The 20,630-nt window shown below is 43.8% G+C and overlaps 1 protein-coding gene across 1 annotated transcript in view; it reads right to left on the minus strand.

Moving 5' to 3' along the window:
• Positions 1-206: 206 nt before the first annotated feature.
• Positions 207-20,630, minus strand: part of HEG1 (heart development protein with EGF like domains 1) — a 51,595-nt gene continuing 31,171 nt past the window's right edge. The window contains exons 13-21 of the mRNA XM_066553100.1: positions 19,167-19,261; positions 18,327-18,385; positions 17,741-17,901; positions 15,911-16,045; positions 11,227-11,269; positions 11,087-11,124; positions 10,504-10,591; positions 8,898-9,072; positions 207-7,301 (exon numbers count right to left, since the gene is read on the minus strand). Coding sequence (XP_066409197.1) covers positions 7,152-7,301; positions 8,898-9,072; positions 10,504-10,591; positions 11,087-11,124; positions 11,227-11,269; positions 15,911-16,045; positions 17,741-17,901; positions 18,327-18,385; positions 19,167-19,261 — 944 coding nt within the window. The 3' untranslated portion in view covers positions 207-7,151. The remainder of the gene's footprint in view (positions 7,302-8,897; positions 9,073-10,503; positions 10,592-11,086; positions 11,125-11,226; positions 11,270-15,910; positions 16,046-17,740; positions 17,902-18,326; positions 18,386-19,166; positions 19,262-20,630) is intronic.

The raw sequence follows: 20,630 nt of genomic DNA on the forward strand, positions 1-20,630 counted from the left end.
TGTACTTCAGCTGAGCAGAATTTTGTTTGGCACAACTAACAGAACATACTCATTTCCTCTTTGCTTTTCAATTTAGTTATTCAATCTTTTCTATGCAATTTCTTATTTTCTGGATTAGATGCATAATAATAATAAAGACCACCTAAAAATTGCTTTTGTTTCCCTTTACAGGAAAATCTAAATACAATAAAAAAGCAGGGACACAGTAATATTCATTGTTTTATTGTATCCTTTTATGATACTGACTAGAACGCCAGATTTAATAATATTGGATGCAGATATAAAAATAATCCAATCCTTAAAAATTATATTTTGCTACTACAGTACTGTATAATTAGTGGAGGCTGAAAATATGATACAACTTTAAATAATACTGGTTTGGAAAACATCCTCAGAACTCCAGAGACTTGGAAGCAAACATTCAGAGATAGAGGGAAGGGAGTGGAGCAATGTCAAGAACATAAAGCAGGTTTACATTCAGGTTGTAAAGAAGCAAAAACAAATGCTGAAAATTTATCTTTTGGAAGAGAGTTCACAAAAGGTGAGCTTTACTACTGCAATTCTAAAAGCTGCTTAAATAAATCATTATGATTTTACACACCAAGATTCACCTTTGACTAGGAGAAAGTCCTGTAGAATTTAATGGGTTTAAAGCAAATGACTGAGTTGAACAGGATTTCCTTTAAAAAATGAAGGTAGTAAATATTTATCCTGTTGAGTTTCTTTTTTTTTTCTTTAAATTAAACCCATCCTAGCAGATTTTATTGAAGACTTTTTATGTCCAGCAAATTCTACAGCCGTATTCAAGGGAAGTAATCAGTATTTACTGTATTCCACGGGACTTTTCCATACAGGATTTTGCTGAACTGGGGGCTGTCTGCTGCAGTCATTAACCCAAGTAGGACTCCCATCTCTTCTAGCATTTCATTGAAATAGAGACTGAGCAATTTAGCATTTCAATACCACTTTGGAGGAACATCAGGTACCCTTGCTAGGTGCTCCCTCAACAAGGATATTATGCAACATAGACTAGACACATAAAAGGTGTCATCCCACACTTGATCTCACAGTGCTGAAGTCACACTTCTGCAAAATAATTAAGCATATTCTTTTTTTTTAAATTTTGGTACTTCTTACTCCTTCGTGAATTTCTCTCCTGCTTTTCAATTTCAGCAGCTCAAGGGAATGAAGAATTAAATGTACATTGAAAAGGTCCCAAACTCTTACAAGCACAGGACATACCCCTTCTGAAACTAGGAGATCTTGCTTAATTTCTAAAGGGACAGGCAAGAGTAATCTGCAGAGCAGTTGATATGTGTGACAACAGGAAGCATCTCTACATCCCTAAATATTACAGGATAGGAAAGAGGGTGGCTGACCAGTAAAACAACTACACTAAATTCACATTCACTCTCTTCCCAGGAAACTGTTTCCAATCTTGAAGCTGTTTTGTTCATTCTCACATAACACAGGTCCTGCTACAGTAATAAGTATGCTTTAGGGAAAAAAGATACAACATGGAAAGGCAGGAACAGTATCACAGAAATAGGCAGACAGAGCCATGGGAAAGCATGTACTACATGCAGGTGACCCTAGTGGTGGAGTAATTCAGTCCTAAAAAAAACTTCTTTACAGTCCATGGGAGAGTTACCCCAGTCACTGTAGGGATGCTGGATTACATCCTTTGTGTGTAAAGAGGAAAAAACATTAGTCAGCATAGGAAGAGCATTTAACTAATATGCATCCGTTCTTGTTAATTTAAGGAAGAAAGCTAAAGATTACTATTAGGGAATGAAAATTCCAGCTGGATTTGGAATGGATATGGCCATTGACCAGCATCAGAGACAAGTCCTGAGAAAGCAACTCAGCATATCTGCAGCAGTGTCCAAACCCACTCTGTGCTCACTCAGGTCCCAGCAAACAACCTGTACAAGCACTGGCACAAACAATCTCACAATGATAAATACCTCTCTCTCACTGCAATTTATTGCTGTTTTTAAAGCCTTTTGCTACCCTGCAGCGTGGAGGCAGGTAACTTTCATAAAGCAGTTCATGAGCAGTAACTCAGTACATGACTGTGCCAGTGGGTCTTATGGGAAATGCCACAAGAGCAATGAGATTCATTGCTGCTATAAAACCTAACACTTCCAGTGTGGAGGAAAACCTGGGCCCACTTTTTCCACTTATAGCCCAATTCAGTGCTGTGAGGTTTCAACAGTGTGAAAAAACAAGCCTGATTTTTCCAGTACAGCTGGAAGGACTGGCCAGGGCAAGCAGCAGGACACAGGAAGACTGTATGTGCAAGATGCCTTCTGAAAGATTCCTCAAATCTGTGTTTTGCTGATCAGTTCAGGGATTGCCTCTCCTATGCTGACTCTCAGGGGTATTTTTGTGGGTAAGGAATTTTATCAGTATAACTGGCAGAGCACCATAGCAGCAAACACATGCCTCTCACAGTTTTTCCTGTCAAGCAACAGAATTAGCATTTTTTTTTCTAAATTTAATTAAAAACACACCCACACAACTGCCCATGGGTCATTGCTGACTGCTCCCCGCACTTTCCACAGCAGCCAGGAGCAATAGCAGATTTATGAGCAGTGTTGGTATAGTTTTTCTTCCTTTCTCCACATCTGGCTGAACCACTTGCATTCTCCATACCAAAAACATGCCACTTCCCTTCTATCCTCTCGCATAGTGGAGAGTGATTCCCCTTGGCAAAAAAATCCAGTGTGCTCAAAATTTTCAATTTGGGGTAGCTAGAAGTAATCTAAAAGAAAGATGAGAAATAAGCTGCATGTATTTAGACATCCTACAGGGAGTTAGGTTGTGAACAGAGAAGAATCTGATTTTGGAAGTGGGCTTGAGGGCACATAGAGACCCTTCTTAGACGCAAGAGGAGTGACGAGCCCCACTCCACTGCCAAAGGGAGCTGTGTTCATGGCAGAGACAGAGAGGATCCTGGTGGCAGCTTTACAGAGAGACAACCTGCACTGAAACACTGCCCCCATCCCTGCTGTGGCTGGGCGAGTCTGTACTGCTGGGTGAGGCAGTGAACACTGCACTAAAACAAGCACCATAAACTGTGACACAACACATGGTCTGCACCAGAGACAGGAGCACTGCAGAACAGGTTGCAGCTGGGCTGGTGGAAACCCAGGGGCTGAATCACCCCAGGCTGCTTCTGTCACCTTCCCAAAAGCTTCCTGGAACACTCGGGGAAAGCACCTGCACTCATCTGGGTGCTGACTCCTCGTGCCTGAACCCCTCTCTTGCCTGCTGGGCAGGGCCTCCTAAGACACCCAGAGAAGGTGTGGCAAGCCAGGAGAGACCCTTTTTCCCCTCCTTCTGTGGACTATGCATTGGCTCTGAGACTCCTTCCTTATCCAAGCTACACAGAAGGTCAGGCTGCAATGGATAAACCCTCATAAGAAATGCCCCAACGTTTACCTCCATTGGCAGAGAGAAAATTTCAGTGCAATAACACTCTTTCAGAAAATTCCAAGTTTTGCAGTCCTCACTCAGAAAATCCTGCTGGATTTACTAAGACTCTTTCTCTCCAGATACAATTCAAGAAGAATTTGAAGACCATTAAGGTATTAAAATTATTACTTGCAAACTTTTGTGTGCTCTCTTTAGAAATAGTCCTATCTCAATTCCATTCAAATCCCTTGCAATTTGCAATGTGCTGGCAGATACAGACCAGAAGTTTTGTTCATAGACTCTTACTGCAGAAGGACTGATCTGCAGTTGTGAGTTGGTGCCACACTTTGCCCTTTGTACCTGACACGTAGAAGTTCATCTCCTAGTCTTTGAACTAACCAAGCAGTTAAACATCTTTGCCTATAAGCATAGGCCTAAATGCTTCCCCATCTGAGGAAATGCTGGCACATGGGCAAATCATGGGGTTCTCATCATTGCTGGGACATCTCCTTATCACAAGCTACTTTACTGAAAAGGGACAAAGTCCAGTGCTTGTCTATAGACTTTGGATTTAGAGTTAGCATGAAGATTTTGATGATCTAGAAGATCTAGATTTAGATTTTGCATCTTCTTCTTTTCTTTTGTAACAAAAACATAGCTCTGCTCCATACCAGGGGAAAGGCAGTCCTTTCTGTCCTGGATGAAAACTCTAATTAGAGTGGGAGAGAACGCCTAATTCTTGTGCTTTACCTGTTGTAATATTTTGGACACTGTAAGTAAAGCTTTCCCTAAATACAGCTCCTTAGGCAGCTGTAATTCCCATGAGCATCCATTCCTTTCCCCCTACACCTGCGATCCTAATCAGCTGCAAGGCTAATTATGGATCAGATAGGTGTGAAGTTGCATGCATTGTCACCAAAAGTTCATGTAAGTGCAAAGGGTACTGCCCTAGGTGTCCATAAAGCTCTGTTTCTCTGCAAGCTCACACTGCTGCTTCTACATAGAAGACAAGAGCTGAGGCATAAAAAAGACACTGTGTTGGTGTGCTGTGGCTGGTGCACTGAACTGTGCCTTCTCAGGCACATCTGTGGCACCTTTCCTGTCTTGAAGTTTTGAGAAAACAGAAGCAACTGTGAGCAGGGACCAGAAACCTCTAAGCCAACACAGCTTATAATTGCCTGTTTCTGTCTCACTTCCCTCTGGATACCAGTTACTGACCTTTGGTAGGGAACACAGCCTTTGAAGTGCTGGGAAAGGATCTGGGAACTCACACCACCTGTAGGATGCAAGTACCTCCTTCCTGATGGAGAGCTCCTCATCACCCCAGGTTTGCCTCCAGTGAGCAGCCACACAACACATGAGCATCTGAACTGGGGTTAGGCACTTTGGGGGATGCACCCCATTATCCTCAGTGCTTCAGTCAGCTGAGCTACCTAATGAACTTAGCTGTAGGGACTGTGTCTTTTAAAGCATGGTAGGGGAGAAGGGAATGTCACATTCTGTGCACACCACAGATATGGTGAGTTAGCGACAATGGAACTGTGCTATTTGTTATCCTTATACAAGCAGCCACCTTGAATTAAAAGCATATTCACATTCAAGAGGAGAAACTGCATCTGGACCTTGTATCTAAACAGGCTTTGGATGACTCAGATTAACAGTGCAGTAAAGATAAGTGGTAAATATACTTCATGATATTTAATTATATTTCCCACATGTGAGCCGGGGCAATCCTCAGCACAAATGCAGGCTCTTGGAGAATAGAAACTAACCCTGAGGACTTGGGGTGTTGGTTGGTGAGAAGTTCAACATGACCCAGCAATGTGCTCTCACAGCCCAGAAAGCCAATTGTGTCCTGGGCAGCACAAGAGCCAGGGTGGGCAGGGGATCCTCTCCCTCTGCTCTGCTCTCCTGAGACCCCATCTGCAGTGCTGTGCTCCCATCTGAAGAAATGAGGCCAGAGGAGGCCACAAAGGTGGTCAGAGGCTGGAGCACCTCTCCTATGAAGACAGTCTGAGAAAGTTGGATCTGTTCAGCCTGGAGAAGAGTAGGCTCCAGGGAGACCTTAGAGCACCTTCCAGTAACTAAAGGAGGTCTACAAAAAAGCTGGAGAGGGACTTTTCACAAGGGCATGTAGGGAAAGGACAAGGGAAATTATTTTAAAGCAAAGAAGGTAGATTTAGATTAGTTACAAGAAAGAAATTCTTCACTATGAGAATGGTGAGGCACTGAAACAGGTTGCCCAGAGAAGTTACCCAATCCCTGCAAGTGTTCAAAGCCAGGTTGGATGGGGCTTTGAGAAACCTGGTCTAGTGGAAGGTGTCCCTGCTTATGGCAGAGGAGTTGGAAAAAAATGATCTGTAAGATCCCTTCCAAGCCAACCCATTCCAGGATTCTGTGATTAGTAAGATCTCTTTCCACACTCACTCTAGGTCAGAATACAGTCCATGAGTTTCAACCTGATCTTTGGTGAGAAATGCAATAACTTAAATTCTTCAGCTTCTGCTAATATAAACGAACACACCTGGGTGAGGAAACTTGCCTGGTCTGAATCACTCAAAACTAGGATGAAAGAAAGAAAAACACTTCAACATAAGTGATCTTTGCTATGCTAGGATTGCAAGCATCGTGTTTTTCTCTTCCTTAAATGCAACTGACTGCAGTAAGCCCTCTCTTTTCCAATGTACTGAAAGTCTCCACAGCACCTACAAATTCAAGGTGGACTCTGGAGGTTTGAAAATATATTCGACCTTCAGCGCCCAGAATTCAGGTTCCTCTACCCAGCCAAGGCTACAGCATTATTACTCCTTCACAGATTCCTCATAAAAAGCATTCTGAATTCACAGCTCATCTTCTTCTTCCCTGTGAGTAATTATTTAATATTGTATTGCTGTGTCTAGAGGCATTTAATTCCTTGCAGGGAAACAGAGCCCCAAAGGATCCCACATGGAAGCACCACGATGGCATGTAGTGGCATCACTTCTGAACAATATTGGTTGACAAAACAACAACATTCCCTATATACAGAAGGTTTTCAAAGCAGCACAGAGGAACAACTGTGCCTTTTTTCTGTTAAAATTGCAGTGGTGTGACTAACCTTCCTGCACTCCTAGGAGACAATCAACCCACAAATTCAGCCAATATTGCCAGACACCTGGCTTTGGCAAGGACACAGAAATGTGGAGAACTTTTACCAGTATGAAGGTGAACACAAGTCAGCTTCCCTGTCATGCACGAAACCAACAGCGAGGCAGTGATCTAAAAGGGAGTGGCCAAACTTGCCTGACCAAAAGCAATTGCACAGTGAATCTTTGCATGAAGGCTGGCTAGGAAGACAAGCACAGTCAACAGTGAACGAGATCTGTAAACAAGACACTCCCTAGTGGTATTCAATGCAGAGTGCTGGGCACAGTTCATCTGCCTGTACTGATCCATGCTTGCCCATGTAGCGCGAAGAGTGAAGAATGAATAAGGAGTACACGTGTTAGCTTCCCATTGAGTCTTTTAGTGATGTGCTTCTTGAGCCATTCCCTCCTCTTCCTCCTCCTCTCTGATGCTCAGCAACTGTGACCGTCCCTCAGGGCAGCAATGCTCAGCATGAAGTTCAAAGTCCTTCCTATTAAATGGGAAGAGTAAGATTGATGTGGCCTCAACTACCCAGGAGACAGACTGTACCTGGGAATTAAGGGCCACACAACTGTGTCAATCTTCCACTCCCTCTCCACTCTTTGCTAAAAATAGTCTCTTCTTCTGGTTTCATCACTAATGAAGGACGGATTGTATTGTCCAGGGTAGATGCACGAATGTCGAGATCCAGGCAAACCAGTGTAGGGAGGAAAAAGTCCATTTCTTTCCAGTTCAGGATTTCTCAGTCCAGTTGGCTGTATTAGCAAAAAAAAAAAAAAAATTAAATAAAAAGGGTCTCATTCTCACACTCAAATCCTTCTTCAGGCACAGCATTACCACATTTCTTTGCTGTTGGATCAGTAGCTAGAGGGAACAATGGGATCTCTAATGATCTCTATAATCTAGAATGATTTTTGCTGCATTGCCTGAAGGGATTATTATTGTGAAATCTAATTTCAACATCTGGCCAATGAACAGATTTGAAACTTACCTGACTCTGCCAAATGCGGTCCAAGTACACAGTTAATTTTTAATTAAAAAAAAAATCTACTGCTGAGCTCAGGTATTGAGCTCAACTGCTGAGCTCAGGTATTGAGCTCAACTCTCATTAAAAGGATATCATCCTAGAGCCATCCTTAAAGGAGACAATTACAGAAAATCAAAGGTAGTCTCCTGCTCTGAGTATTACCTGGGCACTTCTCTCCCCATTTACCATAGGTACTTCCTCTCCCAACACAGTCCCTTGAATTATATGTCAAATACAAAACTATCTGATCTTCCTTTCTCTCCCCTTCTTGTAACTAAGTAAGATTTCTGGGGACACTTCGTGGAGGAACACTGATGCCTAAGATCAAGTCTGTACAATCCTTTCACCCAGTGAATAACATGAAGCCTCTGGGTTTAATCTGTTCTAGAGCAGATCCATGCAAAACCCTCATCACCTACTGCTTGCTAAAAAGTTTCCATTTCTCATTACCAGCATAATGAGAGTCTTTATTTAGTCTAAAAAATTAGGAAACGCATCTTCATTTCAAATATCTCATTCTTAGTGGAAGCATGAAGGAGAATTGTTCGACTCCATGCCGTGCAACCCAATAAATTTGCTCACTGAAAAGCCTAAAATATAAGCCAGGAAAATAGTAAAGCTCTCTGCTCTGGAAAGCAAGGAGACCAGAATGTGTGATTTGGGTGAAATCCAATGACTTTCACTCTCATGAGTAACCCACACACACCTTAAGGACATGTTGCTGAAAATGAGTGACAGATGATACAGCAGCACCACAGCTCTGGATACAGCCATTAGCAGATGGTACCAACCATGCCATAACAACTTGAGCTTGTGTCTTTCTGTGCCCTACACAGCCTATTACTCCTTAATTCATCAGAGCTGAAGGGATGCTCCTTATGTACCCTGGAGAGGGAAGGAATGGAGGAAAAGAGGGGTCCTCAGTGACCAGCATCTTCCTATTCTGGGGCAAAGTTCCCCAGACAGAGGTTTCAACCTTCCCCTTAATCAGTGAGGGTGGACAGGAGAAAACTACTAACAGGGAACCCTAGCAGTTTATCCAAAACCTTTAACTGTCCTTCCCTATTCTAGGGTTGGGATTTTTGAGCATTTTTACCAAACTATTCCTAGACATTTCCTCATCATTCTTCCAAATGACATCTCTTTGTGATATTCACCACAGGTAATAGCTAGAGCCCATAGGACTCCTAAAATGCCTTGCTATGGAAGACATTTGCTTTGCCCTTTCATCTTGCAGGAAAGGGATCTGCACTTCCAAAAATAAAGGAATATCTCTTTCCTGTACGAGGCACAAGGGATTAAAAGTTAATCTATGGATAGATACCGAATAATACACATCTGTCATCTGCAACAGGTTCTTGGTGCTTCCATTCTCCTGCATCTCGATGGTCTCTCTGCCCCACTCCTGTGCCCGGGGATTCTTCGGATATTCAGCATAAGGTGACATCTGGAAATCCCCACTCTTGAAAATCAGTTTACTTATGTCATTTTTATTCTTCCTGTTTATAAAAGAATGAGGGAAAGTGAAAACTTACAACTTATCCTGCTGTCTTGTATACACTTCTGGCATGATCTCAGGAGAGATCATTACTTGATGTTACAAATCTTGACTGGGAACAAAGATCACCTCAGAAGGACTATAGTCCAGCCATCTGCTCTGAAGCCAAGTCAGATATGAAATCAGGTCACGCAACTCAGATGGCATTATCTGGTGGGCTTTGAAATCTCCAAATTTACATGGCAAACTCCCTGAGCAACCTGTTCCACTGCCTTACAGCTCCCTTGGTGAAAGAATATTTCCCTTCATTCAGTTTGATCCCCTCCTGTTCCAGCTATGCCCCTTGTCTCTTAAAAACATGTGTGTTCATCTAAGTCAATGAAAAAATCATGGAAATTGATGAATAAAAACATATGGAAGTCCCCATGCTATTAACTATAGCACTTGTAGGCACTATGTTGATTCCTAAGAAGGAAGACCTGCAAGGAGCTGGCCTGAGTGACACCAAATGTCCCTCCAGGACTATAATGGTTGATGTGTGGACTTTGGTGACACTTCCAATTCAAAGCAGAGTATCCTCCAGGAAGTCACATAAGCTGCCCAAGACCAGGGCTCAAGTGAAGATCAGTCCACCCCTGTGGAGATCTGCACTCTGGGCCACCTCATCTCCTGCTGGCATCCCCCTGGCTGAAGATATGGGGTAACAGGGGCACAACCAAACCACTGCCACATCTATATAACTGACAAATCCAGTTGCCATCTTTATCAGAGAGCTTTGAAATCCTAGATTTGGGGACTGGAATAGCGAGGAGAGGGTGTTACTGCAAGGCATCCCTTTTCAGATTACACATATCAGGAAATAGAGCTTCCTAGGAAAACATATCTTGTCAAAAGCCACCTGCGGGCATGGGAATGAGGTGTGTATGTGTGTGAGTGTGTGTGTGAGAGGGAGAGACACACAGAGTGAGAGTACATGCAGACTTATCCATAAAGGTGAATGAAAATAGCCTTAAATACACTCAAACACCACCTGAGCGACAGCAAGTAACCTCTCCTGTTGCCTAAACTGCTCCTTTCTACTTAGCTTGCACTTTTGGAGTCTGCTTCCTGGCTTCAGAGCCTCACAGCTCTGCATGGGAAGGACTCTCCTGCTCTCCATCCTTAGAGGACATGATTTCCAGGTGTACCTTTAAGAGACACCCAGTCCATCGTTTAGCCTGGCTGCTGGGGAAAAAAAAATTCAAAATTCTCCAAATGAAAGCACAGTGTGATACTTCAGTATCTCAGATTACCCCACTTGCTTAGCCTATGTTTTCACCTATGTTTTGGTCCTTAGCTATGCTATGTTTTAGTCCTTAAGAGCTCACACGGGGAGCTCTGGGTATGGTGCAATCCACGGGGGGGATTGAGGCGGGCTAGCAGTGGTACCTACCGGCAGCAGGTGACAATCAGTGCTATGCCCATGATCAGCAGCAGTCCCCCTCCTGCCGCTGCAATCACCACCGTGATGAGCTGATAGGCTGCAGACAGGAGAGACAGAGGCTGAGAAACAGCAGTGTGGTTTTAAACCCCAGTTTATATCCACAGCTCCCATGCAAAGGGATTAGCGGCTTATTTCCCACCTTCCCCCCTCCCCATAAGCAATATAGCCTTAAGTTTTCAAGTGAAATAGAAACAAGTTCTTGTTTCCCTAAGGAATAGATTAACTTCACCAATATATCAGAGTAACTCAAATGGATTCACCTTCAAATACCTTGCTTCAAGAGTACCCACTATATGTGCTACCCTGACAGACTATACAGGGAAAGGAGATCTCCTTTCCTTAGATGACATTAAGTCAGCATTGTAAAAGAAGGTCCACAAAATGACTTTTAAGAGAAAATGAAGGAACAAAAAGCATTGAAAAAAGTAGCGTGTACCTACTGCACTTTAGACACAGTCACTTGCAATTATTTGTTTCAAATCTCCTATTTCTGACACAGTAGGAAATGAAAGGAATGAAATTTGGTACTCACGGTTTCCACAGTTGAATCCACCCAAGCCAAAGGGGCAGCTGGGAACAGAGAACAACAGGGAGTTTCAGCAGCTCAGTTGTGCCAACAGGTCACCAGAGCAAGGATGGTGGGGTGGGAGGAGGGCAGAACAGTCACCATACCTCACACACGTCTCGTTCTCCAGCTTATATCCATCTTCACAGGCTGAAAGCAGAGAGAAGGGCCGTGAGCACCGCGCAGTGGAGCCGGCAGGGATTGCCCAGCGCAGCCTCACCCGCACCGCCCCTGGCCCGACCGCGCCGCCGGAGCGCCGTGCGCTCGGGTGGGCGGCTGGATGTCCTCTGGCTTGGGGAAAACATCGGGCACTTGAGGTGAATAGGCTGAATAATACCTCCTGCTGACTTTAATGGAACCATTTCAGGGCTTCCAAGCAGAGCCAGTTTGGAGCCTGGCACAGGGAGGGCTGCTGGCATTCCCAGCAGAGCTTCTTGCCCAAATGAAAACTCACTGCACACTGGTACTGTTTCACACAAAATAGCAATGTAAAAAATGTGCAAGTGCCTCCAGTTTTCATTTTGAAAGCCCACTTAAACTATGCTACTTTAGCATTGGCACGTGTTATTAATTAATTTTAAGTGTTAGTACTGCAACAAGACGTTATGCAAACACAGTCAGGGTAACCAGAAGTGGGATGCTAATGTTTTTTCTCATGTCATCTTTTTTTCAGATTTTTCAAATTTGCAGCTAAGTCAAACTTTGAGATATCATATTTTACTATATGAATAGAATTTTTTTAACAGAAATTGAATTTATTAAGTCTAGATAATCTAGAAAACTGCTATGCTGCTATGTGCAAAATGTTGGTGAAAAACTGGAACCATCACTTCAAAATAAAATAATTTCCATGCTTATGGACAGCTATCCTGAGGAAATTACACTACCCTTCTGATGAACAGCAAAGGGGATGATACACTGGACACACAACTATAAGGTTGAAACTACTGATAAGATCACTGCTTTTCTCAGCAATAGTCCCACCAGAGCTCTGGCAGAGGCAGTGAAGGTGGTCACTCAAAGGCCTGGGCAGGAGTGATACAGATAGAGTCACTTTGGGCAGAGAGGCAAGCCAGAGCTAGCACAGGCAGCAGCCCTCAGGGGTGTGCAAGACATCACCCAAGGGTCTGGAAACCCCCTGTAGCACATTCCACAGGGAACTGTTCAATGAAAACAAAAATGTTCATGCATTTCTCCTCCATCAAACACTTTTGCCTAAAACTGTCACAGAATTTCCCTAAATTTAATTTCAGTTTCAAATCAAATAGTTGGACGAGAGCTACATTTTAAAGAAACATCCAAGACTGATTTTAATATTTTCAATGACAGACAATCAACCACAGCACTGGGTCGGAAGCTCACAAAGTTAATTTTCTTCAGCCATTAAAAACATTCACCTTCCTTCTGGTCTGAATTACCCCAGTGTCAAATTCCAGACTTTGGATGTTTACTTATTAGATTGGAAAAGGTTATATGATCAGATTTCTCCTCCTCACCACCAAATCACTCCTTTATCTTTAATAAAGCCAAGGCCATTGAGATCTTTGAGTCTCCCTAATTATTGCAGCTTTTCTCTGAACACTCACGGGTTCTCTTTGACCCTTTTGATTTCTAATTCCCAGAAATAGATGTTGCAAGCCCAGGGATAACAAAATTTCCCTAAATCCTCAGGATGTGTGGATACGGACCACTGCTGCACTCACATCACTTCTGTGGCTATAGACACAGACTTGCTGTAGCAAGTGGCACCAGTGATGGTGGGGGGCTGATGCCCACAATACCTGGTCTTGCACACCTTTCTTTGATCTATATGGCCCCCACTGCTCCTGCACCACCTCCCTCGTTCCATTTATTTTTCCAGAGCTGGGGATGGGGAAGGTGAAACTCATTACACAGCCCTCCTGCTGCATCACACTGTGATGCTTTTTGTACTAGATATATTTTTCTCCCTCTAAGATGATTTCTTTGAAGTAAAGGAAGAGAGCAGAGGTAACTGTGAAAGAGTTAAGAGCCCCAGTCAGCAAACAGCCAGGGCAAGGATAGTAAATCCCAAAGAATCCTTGCCTGGCTCATTCATCTCACTGGGGCCTTAGCTAAAGGAGACTGGATGGGTTGCTCCTTCCACTTGCTAACAAAAGCAGGCTGAAAACATCATGAAGTGAATGCTCCACCACTGGATTGGGCAGTAACAAAATGTGCAGTGGAAGGGAGGGAGGGAAGCATCACCTCACAGCTCACTGGAGTTTCCTTCTCTAATGAGCAGCCCAGTGTATCCCAGCTCCAGCCCACCCCCTGCATGTTGGGAAGGCTGCAGGAGCAGGCAGACAGGTGCTGGAGCCCACCCTAAGCTCAGCAATGTGTGTGAGGCACATCCACCTGGAGCAGTGCCATGGGCAGGAGCAGCCGTGGCACCTCGCTGGCACACAGCTCTCAGGTCAGGGGGATATAGGAGCAGAAAAGAGGAAAAGCAAGATCCTGAATATGCATTTCTCTGTCTTACTTAAAAACTCAGTGCTTATGTATTTTCCTCTCCTCCCTGTGCCTTTTCCTGCCACTTTGCTTTCTCCTTTGGCATCTTTGCTGCTCCTTTGAACACGTTCCCAGGAGAGCTCTCACTGTCACACTCACTTGGCAAGACTCCAAACACAAGCGGGGAACAGGGGAAAGGCCTAGGTATCAGAGGCCAAGCAAAGCTGTTGAGTTGAGCTCTTCAACCTAGGATTCCTCTGCCTTCCCAAAAGACACTCAGGGGTCTCTTTGGAAACCTGCTTTGCTGCTCCTTGCTTCACTCCAGAAACACTCTGTACTGGTAAAAATAGCATGCCCTTGAAAGGCTGGCACATTGGGTTTGCTGCTCGGGTACTGAAATAGCCCTGAAGATACTGAGAAGGCTGAAAATCAGCAGCAACCCAGAGACACTGAACAGCACAGCAAGAGGTCCCCTGGCCAACATGTTGGACCTCCTGTGCCTCAGAGACCCAACCCTTCCCTGGCCCATGGCATGCTTTCCCAAGCATGTCCCTGGGGACAGATGCTACAAGGAGGACAGAACAAATCCTGTGGGTCAGGGCAGCCAATTCTCCCAGCCTTCCCACGGGGGAGACCGGACAGGGCAGCACAATAGCCATTTCCCCCTTTGCAAATCCTATAATTGGAGCTACTAGACCACATTTTCACAGCCCACAATGAGGGTCAGATGCTCACGAGACCTTGGTTCCTGTTTAGGCACTAAAAGGGCAGAGGTTTTCAAAGAGGCTGGTATATTGTATGCTATATTTATCAGCAAAATAGCCCTAAATATCAAAATGGGGCCCATAGCTTGGCTTTTGGAAAAGCCTTTAAAAACCCCAACTACCTGGCTTGCCCAGATGGGCCCAAGTGATAATGAAAATCTGGCATCTTGTCAGAGAGTGGCACCATGCAGTCAGTGCTGCCCTCATGCCTCTGCACTGCAGCCTAAATCCATCATCAGCCCTGTCCCTCAGACACTGTCAAGCTGATCAATAAGATGTTTCCTACTGACAGCAGTGAGATGAAGGTGGCATTTAGGCCTCACTGTGTACAGATAAGGTTTTCATATTTTCCACAGCAAACAAGTTTCATAAGTATGGAGTAATCATACATACAAGGTCTTAGATCTCTTAGCCCTCTGCAACCATCACACCAAGTGCCTCACAGCCTTTCAGGTATTTATCTTCACTGCTTGGCAAGAGACACGAACAAGACAAGTAGAGTAACTTTCCCTGGGTCCCCACTGTCCATGATGGAACAAGAATTGGGTAAAAACCTCTCAAGTTTCAGCTCAGCTCCTCACTCACTACATAAGCCCCTCTCTGACTCTCTAGGGTTGGTGGAGATGCTTAGTATTTCCCAAAAGAAATCCTTCCTCCAACATACAAAATTAGAGGAATGAAGGAAAACACAAAGGGAAAGGTTTTGTCACAAAGGAGCCACAGAGTGCAGGAGAGGCAGGGCCACAACCTGGCAAGCAGAGATACCCATCTCTGAGCTGTCCCTCCCAGAGTCTGTAGCACATGAGTTATTTCCAGGCACATTTTTCTCACTCTCAGATTTGGAACCGACAAAACATCTCCGCCTATTTCAAGAGCAACCCAGCAGGCAGTGCCAGAAGCAATATATTACCACTACTGCAGTTGTTATTGATATGTCATCAGAAAAGCCTTACAGCAACCACAAACTAGGGAATGGACACCCCAATCCTCCAGAAGTCATTTTGAACACTGGCATGTAAAGACTTTGTTAAAAATGCAGCAAAACCAGATTTGTTGATCTGAGGAGTAGCTAAAAAATAACACAATATTTAAGCTTAAAATTTCAATTTGGAACTCACCTGAAAAATAAATTCATAATAATTTTCAGATACAAATTTTTAAAATACTGATGATATATTAATATAAGCTTTTGAGTTTAAAGCACTTCCCCTAAGTTCACCGAGAGTTCAGACAAAATCAAAACAGGCAGAGACACACGTCATCTCTGCTCTGTGCCACTGAACTGGAGCCCAAAGCAGCCAGGCCCCTCTCTCCCTCTCCTCAATCACTGAGACTCACAGCATGCTCCAGAAAGAGATAATATTATTCCTAGAGAGACACTGTGTCTTCAATGTCTGCTGAAAAACCCCCTAACTAAATAAAAGAAACTTGAGCTGCTAATATTTATTCATAATATTGAGGGTTTTGCATGCACAGCACTATGAGCACACACTCATTTCCACTGGAACAAAAACTTGGAGGAAAATTCAGACAAAGTACACCACATAAAGAGCAATACCTCTGCAGGAGTGGTCCATCTTGTTGTATTTGAAGTACCCACTTTTGCACTGGCAGAGAGCGACCCCATCAAAGTCGGTGCATTCTGAAGTTTCGTTGTCACATTCAGGGTCCTTCTGTCTGCACAAGCTGCCAGCTGTTGGGAAGAGGTGGCCAACATCAGCATGGTTCTCTCTGAACCCACCATTATGCACATTTGTTTTTCCTAGGCATCCCATTCAGCTGATGTGATGTGCTGCTTTAATCTCTTTTTTTTTTTTTTTTTTTTTAGTAATATTTGTTCCATTAGGAGGGAGTCAGCATTACCCCATGTCACCATTTCTTGTGTATCTACCATCATTTGTACAGGCAAATAGAGGGGGTGAATAATAAATGTTTCAGTTCGGAAGCAGAAGGGGAAATGAAAAAGAGAAATCTGGTTTGGCTCAAGCTCAAACACATTCATCCCCTGACACAGTTCAACAAATCAATTTTTAAGTTTATATCAAGCAAAACATTACACCAAACCAATTCTTTTCCATTTCAGTATTAAGCACTGGCTTTTTCCATTTTTCAAACAAAAAATTTGTACTTTCATTTACATTACTTGGAAGTAGTGTTTTAATTTAGAAAGTCAGACTTGTTACAATGAGCATTCAGCAAAACTGTGGATAAATGATGGAAATTGTGACATCAAATTTACATTTTTACTGGGAGGTCAGACTAAATGGAATTAATAAATATTTGTGAGAAATAGGATTTTATGGAAAATATGTCACTCATTTGGCACTCTCCTTTTATAAACCTTTCCTTGCTAGATCAATTTTTTTTTTTATCTGACATGTTTTCTTTTAGGTACTTACACAAGAATATAATTTCTTTCTTACTCTGCTTATTTCAAGTTAGAAGTTGACTTTACAGAAGGTATCAGAGGTGATGGGTAGGTATAATCCAAGCAGGTTTACCCACATAATTTAAAGCAAATCATGGGCAGAGAATGGCTTTAAAATACAGCCCATTGCAATAAAAGCACACACTGAACTTCTCATCTGCATGTTTACTTTGCCAAAATGATACTGGGGGTTTCCCACTAAAGCCAGGCTAAGTGTTGCCACCCTTCATCCTCCTCAAGGCCAAACCTTAAAGCTTTGAACCCAAAAGTCACAAAACAGCACGTGCAGCCATTTCCTTGCAGGAATCTCTCACAGATAAATCTCCTCCATCACTCCCTCAGGAGGTGAGAGCTGGGAGATGCCAGGGCACAGCACTGGGGTCCACCTGGAGAAGGTCACTGGTGTCCTTCCCCACATCCTTCTGTGCTGTATCCACACTGCCCTTGGGCAGATGGAGGATCCAGTACAGAAATCACAATTCTCATTGACTGTGAACCATTTTACAACCTGCAGCACTGAAACTGGGCAGGCAGGAGAGGAGAGCTCGCTGTGCAGCCTCCAGCAGCTCTAATTGAGCTCACCAGTGGGGTTTTGTCTCTTGGCTTTCACACCATTTCCCTGGCTCCCAGCCGCACGTGTGAAATTAAGAGTTACAGTTTTTGATCCGGCTGGGCCCAGTGTCACATCCCAGAGATGAAAGGCTACCCTACAATGTCTCTAATCCTGTGCTGCACAATATTTTCACAGAGAGGCAGATTTCTCACACATGTGGCAAAGATAATGCTTGGTATCTGCATCCCTTTTGTACTGGGAGCTTCTTAAGATGACTCCCATTTAAGCAAGATAAAAAGATACAGAGGGATTTTTCCAAATGACAAAATGTTGTCCCCCTTTAATGAAAGGAGCCAAATAAAACATCCCTTTCCCCTCCTGCCACAGTCCTTCCAGATGCTATTTACCTCTGTGGAGTGATTTCAGGCTTGATATGAACTGGCAGGCTTCAGTGGGGGATTTGCAAGCTCGAATGTAGCTTTTCACACTGCTGATAACATCGAAGAAAGTCACGTTGGATGCTAAAGAGAACGTGGATTGCACTGAAACGTGCACAAAATTTGCCTCCCTAACAAAAAAAAACAAAACAAAACAGCCCTGAGTATCACAGGTCAGTTTGATATCATCATTAGCACCTCATACATAGGACTGCTGTTAATACAGGAGATGCTTACCACAGACACAGCACTACATGCACGTGACAGACCTTAAAAACAGGACTAACCAATACCCAGAGAGGAGAATATGGAGCTGGAAGGGATGCTGGTAGCTCACTTTGGAACCAGTCATAAGTCCCTCCTGGGCAGGCCATCCCCAAGCTGCTCAGGACAAGAGGAGAGTACCAGGTGAGCCTGGCAGGCTGGTCAGGCATTCCTCATGCCCTGTACCACTGGATTGCATCAAGCACTGACTCAAAATGGAGAGTGTGGCTCTCAAGCTGAAGATCCCAAATGCTCAAGTTTCTCATTCTTCCCCTGGCAGCCTTAGCCTTACCTGCTTGCCTTAACTGTGGAGTGGTGGTATCCTGGCAAGCCTGACAGCGATGCATTGAGCTGCAAGGAGGGAGAGAGCAGCTGTTAGTGCCCTGATGGAAGGAGGCAGCCCCGTGGACAGTCCTCCTGCGTCACTGACACCATGCCCTGTGTCTCCCAGAGACGCCTGCTGAGACCAAGGGGGCTCTGAGCATCCCAGAGGTTCATATGCTCTATAAGAGAGATGCACTGCCCTGTTGTCAGTAAGGGGTGGACAAAGTCACCATTGCACAGCTTTGGACAAGAACAAAGCCCCAGGGATTTTGACATGAGCATCTGCCTGTGGCCCTGCTGTAATGACCCCAAAGGTCAGAGTTGAGCCAGATGTCAGCAGGGAGAGATCACCCTGCAAGGCCAACCTCAAAGCAGCACCCTTGGAGCCTGCAGATCTTCCCTGACCCTGGATCTGTGCAGTGGTTTTTATTTACTCCCCAGCACAAGCTGTGCAGGCAGCATCACAGTGACTCCACCCAGCACCTCCTTCCTTTGGCAGCATCTCCAAATCCATCTCCAAAGAGCTGGAATGAAGTCCCATCCCAACAACCACTAACAGGATGAACTTGTGCATGCAGTGATCTGGATAAGAACTGCACAGGGATGTGCAGATCATCCCAGCCCATGGGTTCTTTTGGAGCTATTGATGGCACAGCCTTTGGGGAAGTCAAGAGCCTGACCAGCACTGGCTCTCAACTGACCAAGAGCCACATGGCTAAAACTGAATGGTTGGGAAATGTGACAATCATAAGTGGAGTGAAGGGGACTTGTGCCACCAGCATTGCCAAAGTCCCAGTCCAACACTCACCACCTCCAGGATCTCCCTCTCAACGTGGAAGAGCTCTGTGTACTTCCCGTGGGTGATATTAAGTTTCAGGGGAACCTGGCCAATAAATATTCTCACTAAAAAGTAAAATAAGACAAGTTAGTTGGAACACATCTCTGTGCCATGGGTAGATGTGGTTTCATCTGCCTTACATGAGAGGCTGTTTGCATGGAAAATCCCTTTACAAGGCATACAGAAAACTCAGATCCGAGAGTCACTGCCCCAATAAAGCAAAGTCACAGCCTTGGGGTTTTTTTCCCAAGAGTTGCTGCAATGTTCCCACAGTCCCAGTCAAATTCCAGAGCTCAGTGCTGCTGAACAGACAACATTTCACTTCAGTGTCCATACATTTCATGCAGAAGCACAGACTAACTTAAATAGATCCCTGAACACAGAGAGAGATGGGTAAATTGAGTAGGAAGATAATGTCAGGTACCAAAACTATTTATGATAGTTGGGGGTCAAATTATGTCAAATCTCATACTTTTCCCTGCAATGGAAGGAAATCAAATCAGCAAGTCAAAATAAAGCACTGTAGAAAGGATATTTTCATTTTTCAAACTGCTGGAGAAAATGAGCAATGACATTTGAAAAGAAGTCCAAAAAACGCATTTTTCTGTGCTTAGATTCATATTTGATTCACAGCAGCAGAATGCAATAATCTGAGTTGCCCAGACTTGCAGAGATAATACCCCTAAATCTTGTATTAAGTGTCATGAGATACTCAGTGGAACTGAGAACTCAGAATTCCAGCTTTATGTTCCACCAGAAAAACAAATACAGTTGAAGATAACATTATAAAGCCCTCAATTCTTTCCCATTTTTTTCCCATCCACTGAACCTATCTTCACCAAAATGTATATCAGACATTTCTAATGTAACAACTCCAGACAAAAATTATGATGAGAATCACCTTCACAGTGTTTATATAATCTGTCCATACTCCAGTTCAAGGCATAATCAAAACAAGTCTCTAAATTAGAAGCTGATATATTCCAGCTTGAAGAAATGTTCCAAAACACTCTTCAGGGACACCTCACCCATGCTTCCTTAGCAAAATTTCCATGCTTCTAATCCTCGTTGATTAAGGGTCAAAAGAAAATCTATGAAAACAATTTCCCCTTTACAATGGAATATTGTAAAATGTCTCAAATCCTTGAGACTGAGAGTCCTCTAATAGATTGATTGTCTCAAATCCTTGAGACTGAGAGTCCTCTAATAGAAAGGAAGAGGTCAGAACCTGAGTTCTAGCTGATAACTGTGCTGCTCAAAAAATGCTAAAGGTATGAAACTAGACCTTGATCCTACAAAGACTTTCACCACAGCTGCTTAACTTTCCACACATGGCTGATCCCACTGAAGCCAGGTTACACAACAGCCCCACTCACCTCTCCCAAGCCAAGTGCCTTCACCAGAGTTCTCAGGGCTGATAAGCTGCTGAATGCT

Source organism: Molothrus aeneus, chromosome 7 (genome assembly GCF_037042795.1).
Source record: "Molothrus aeneus isolate 106 chromosome 7, BPBGC_Maene_1.0, whole genome shotgun sequence".
Lineage (NCBI taxonomy): Eukaryota > Metazoa > Chordata > Aves > Passeriformes > Icteridae > Molothrus > Molothrus aeneus.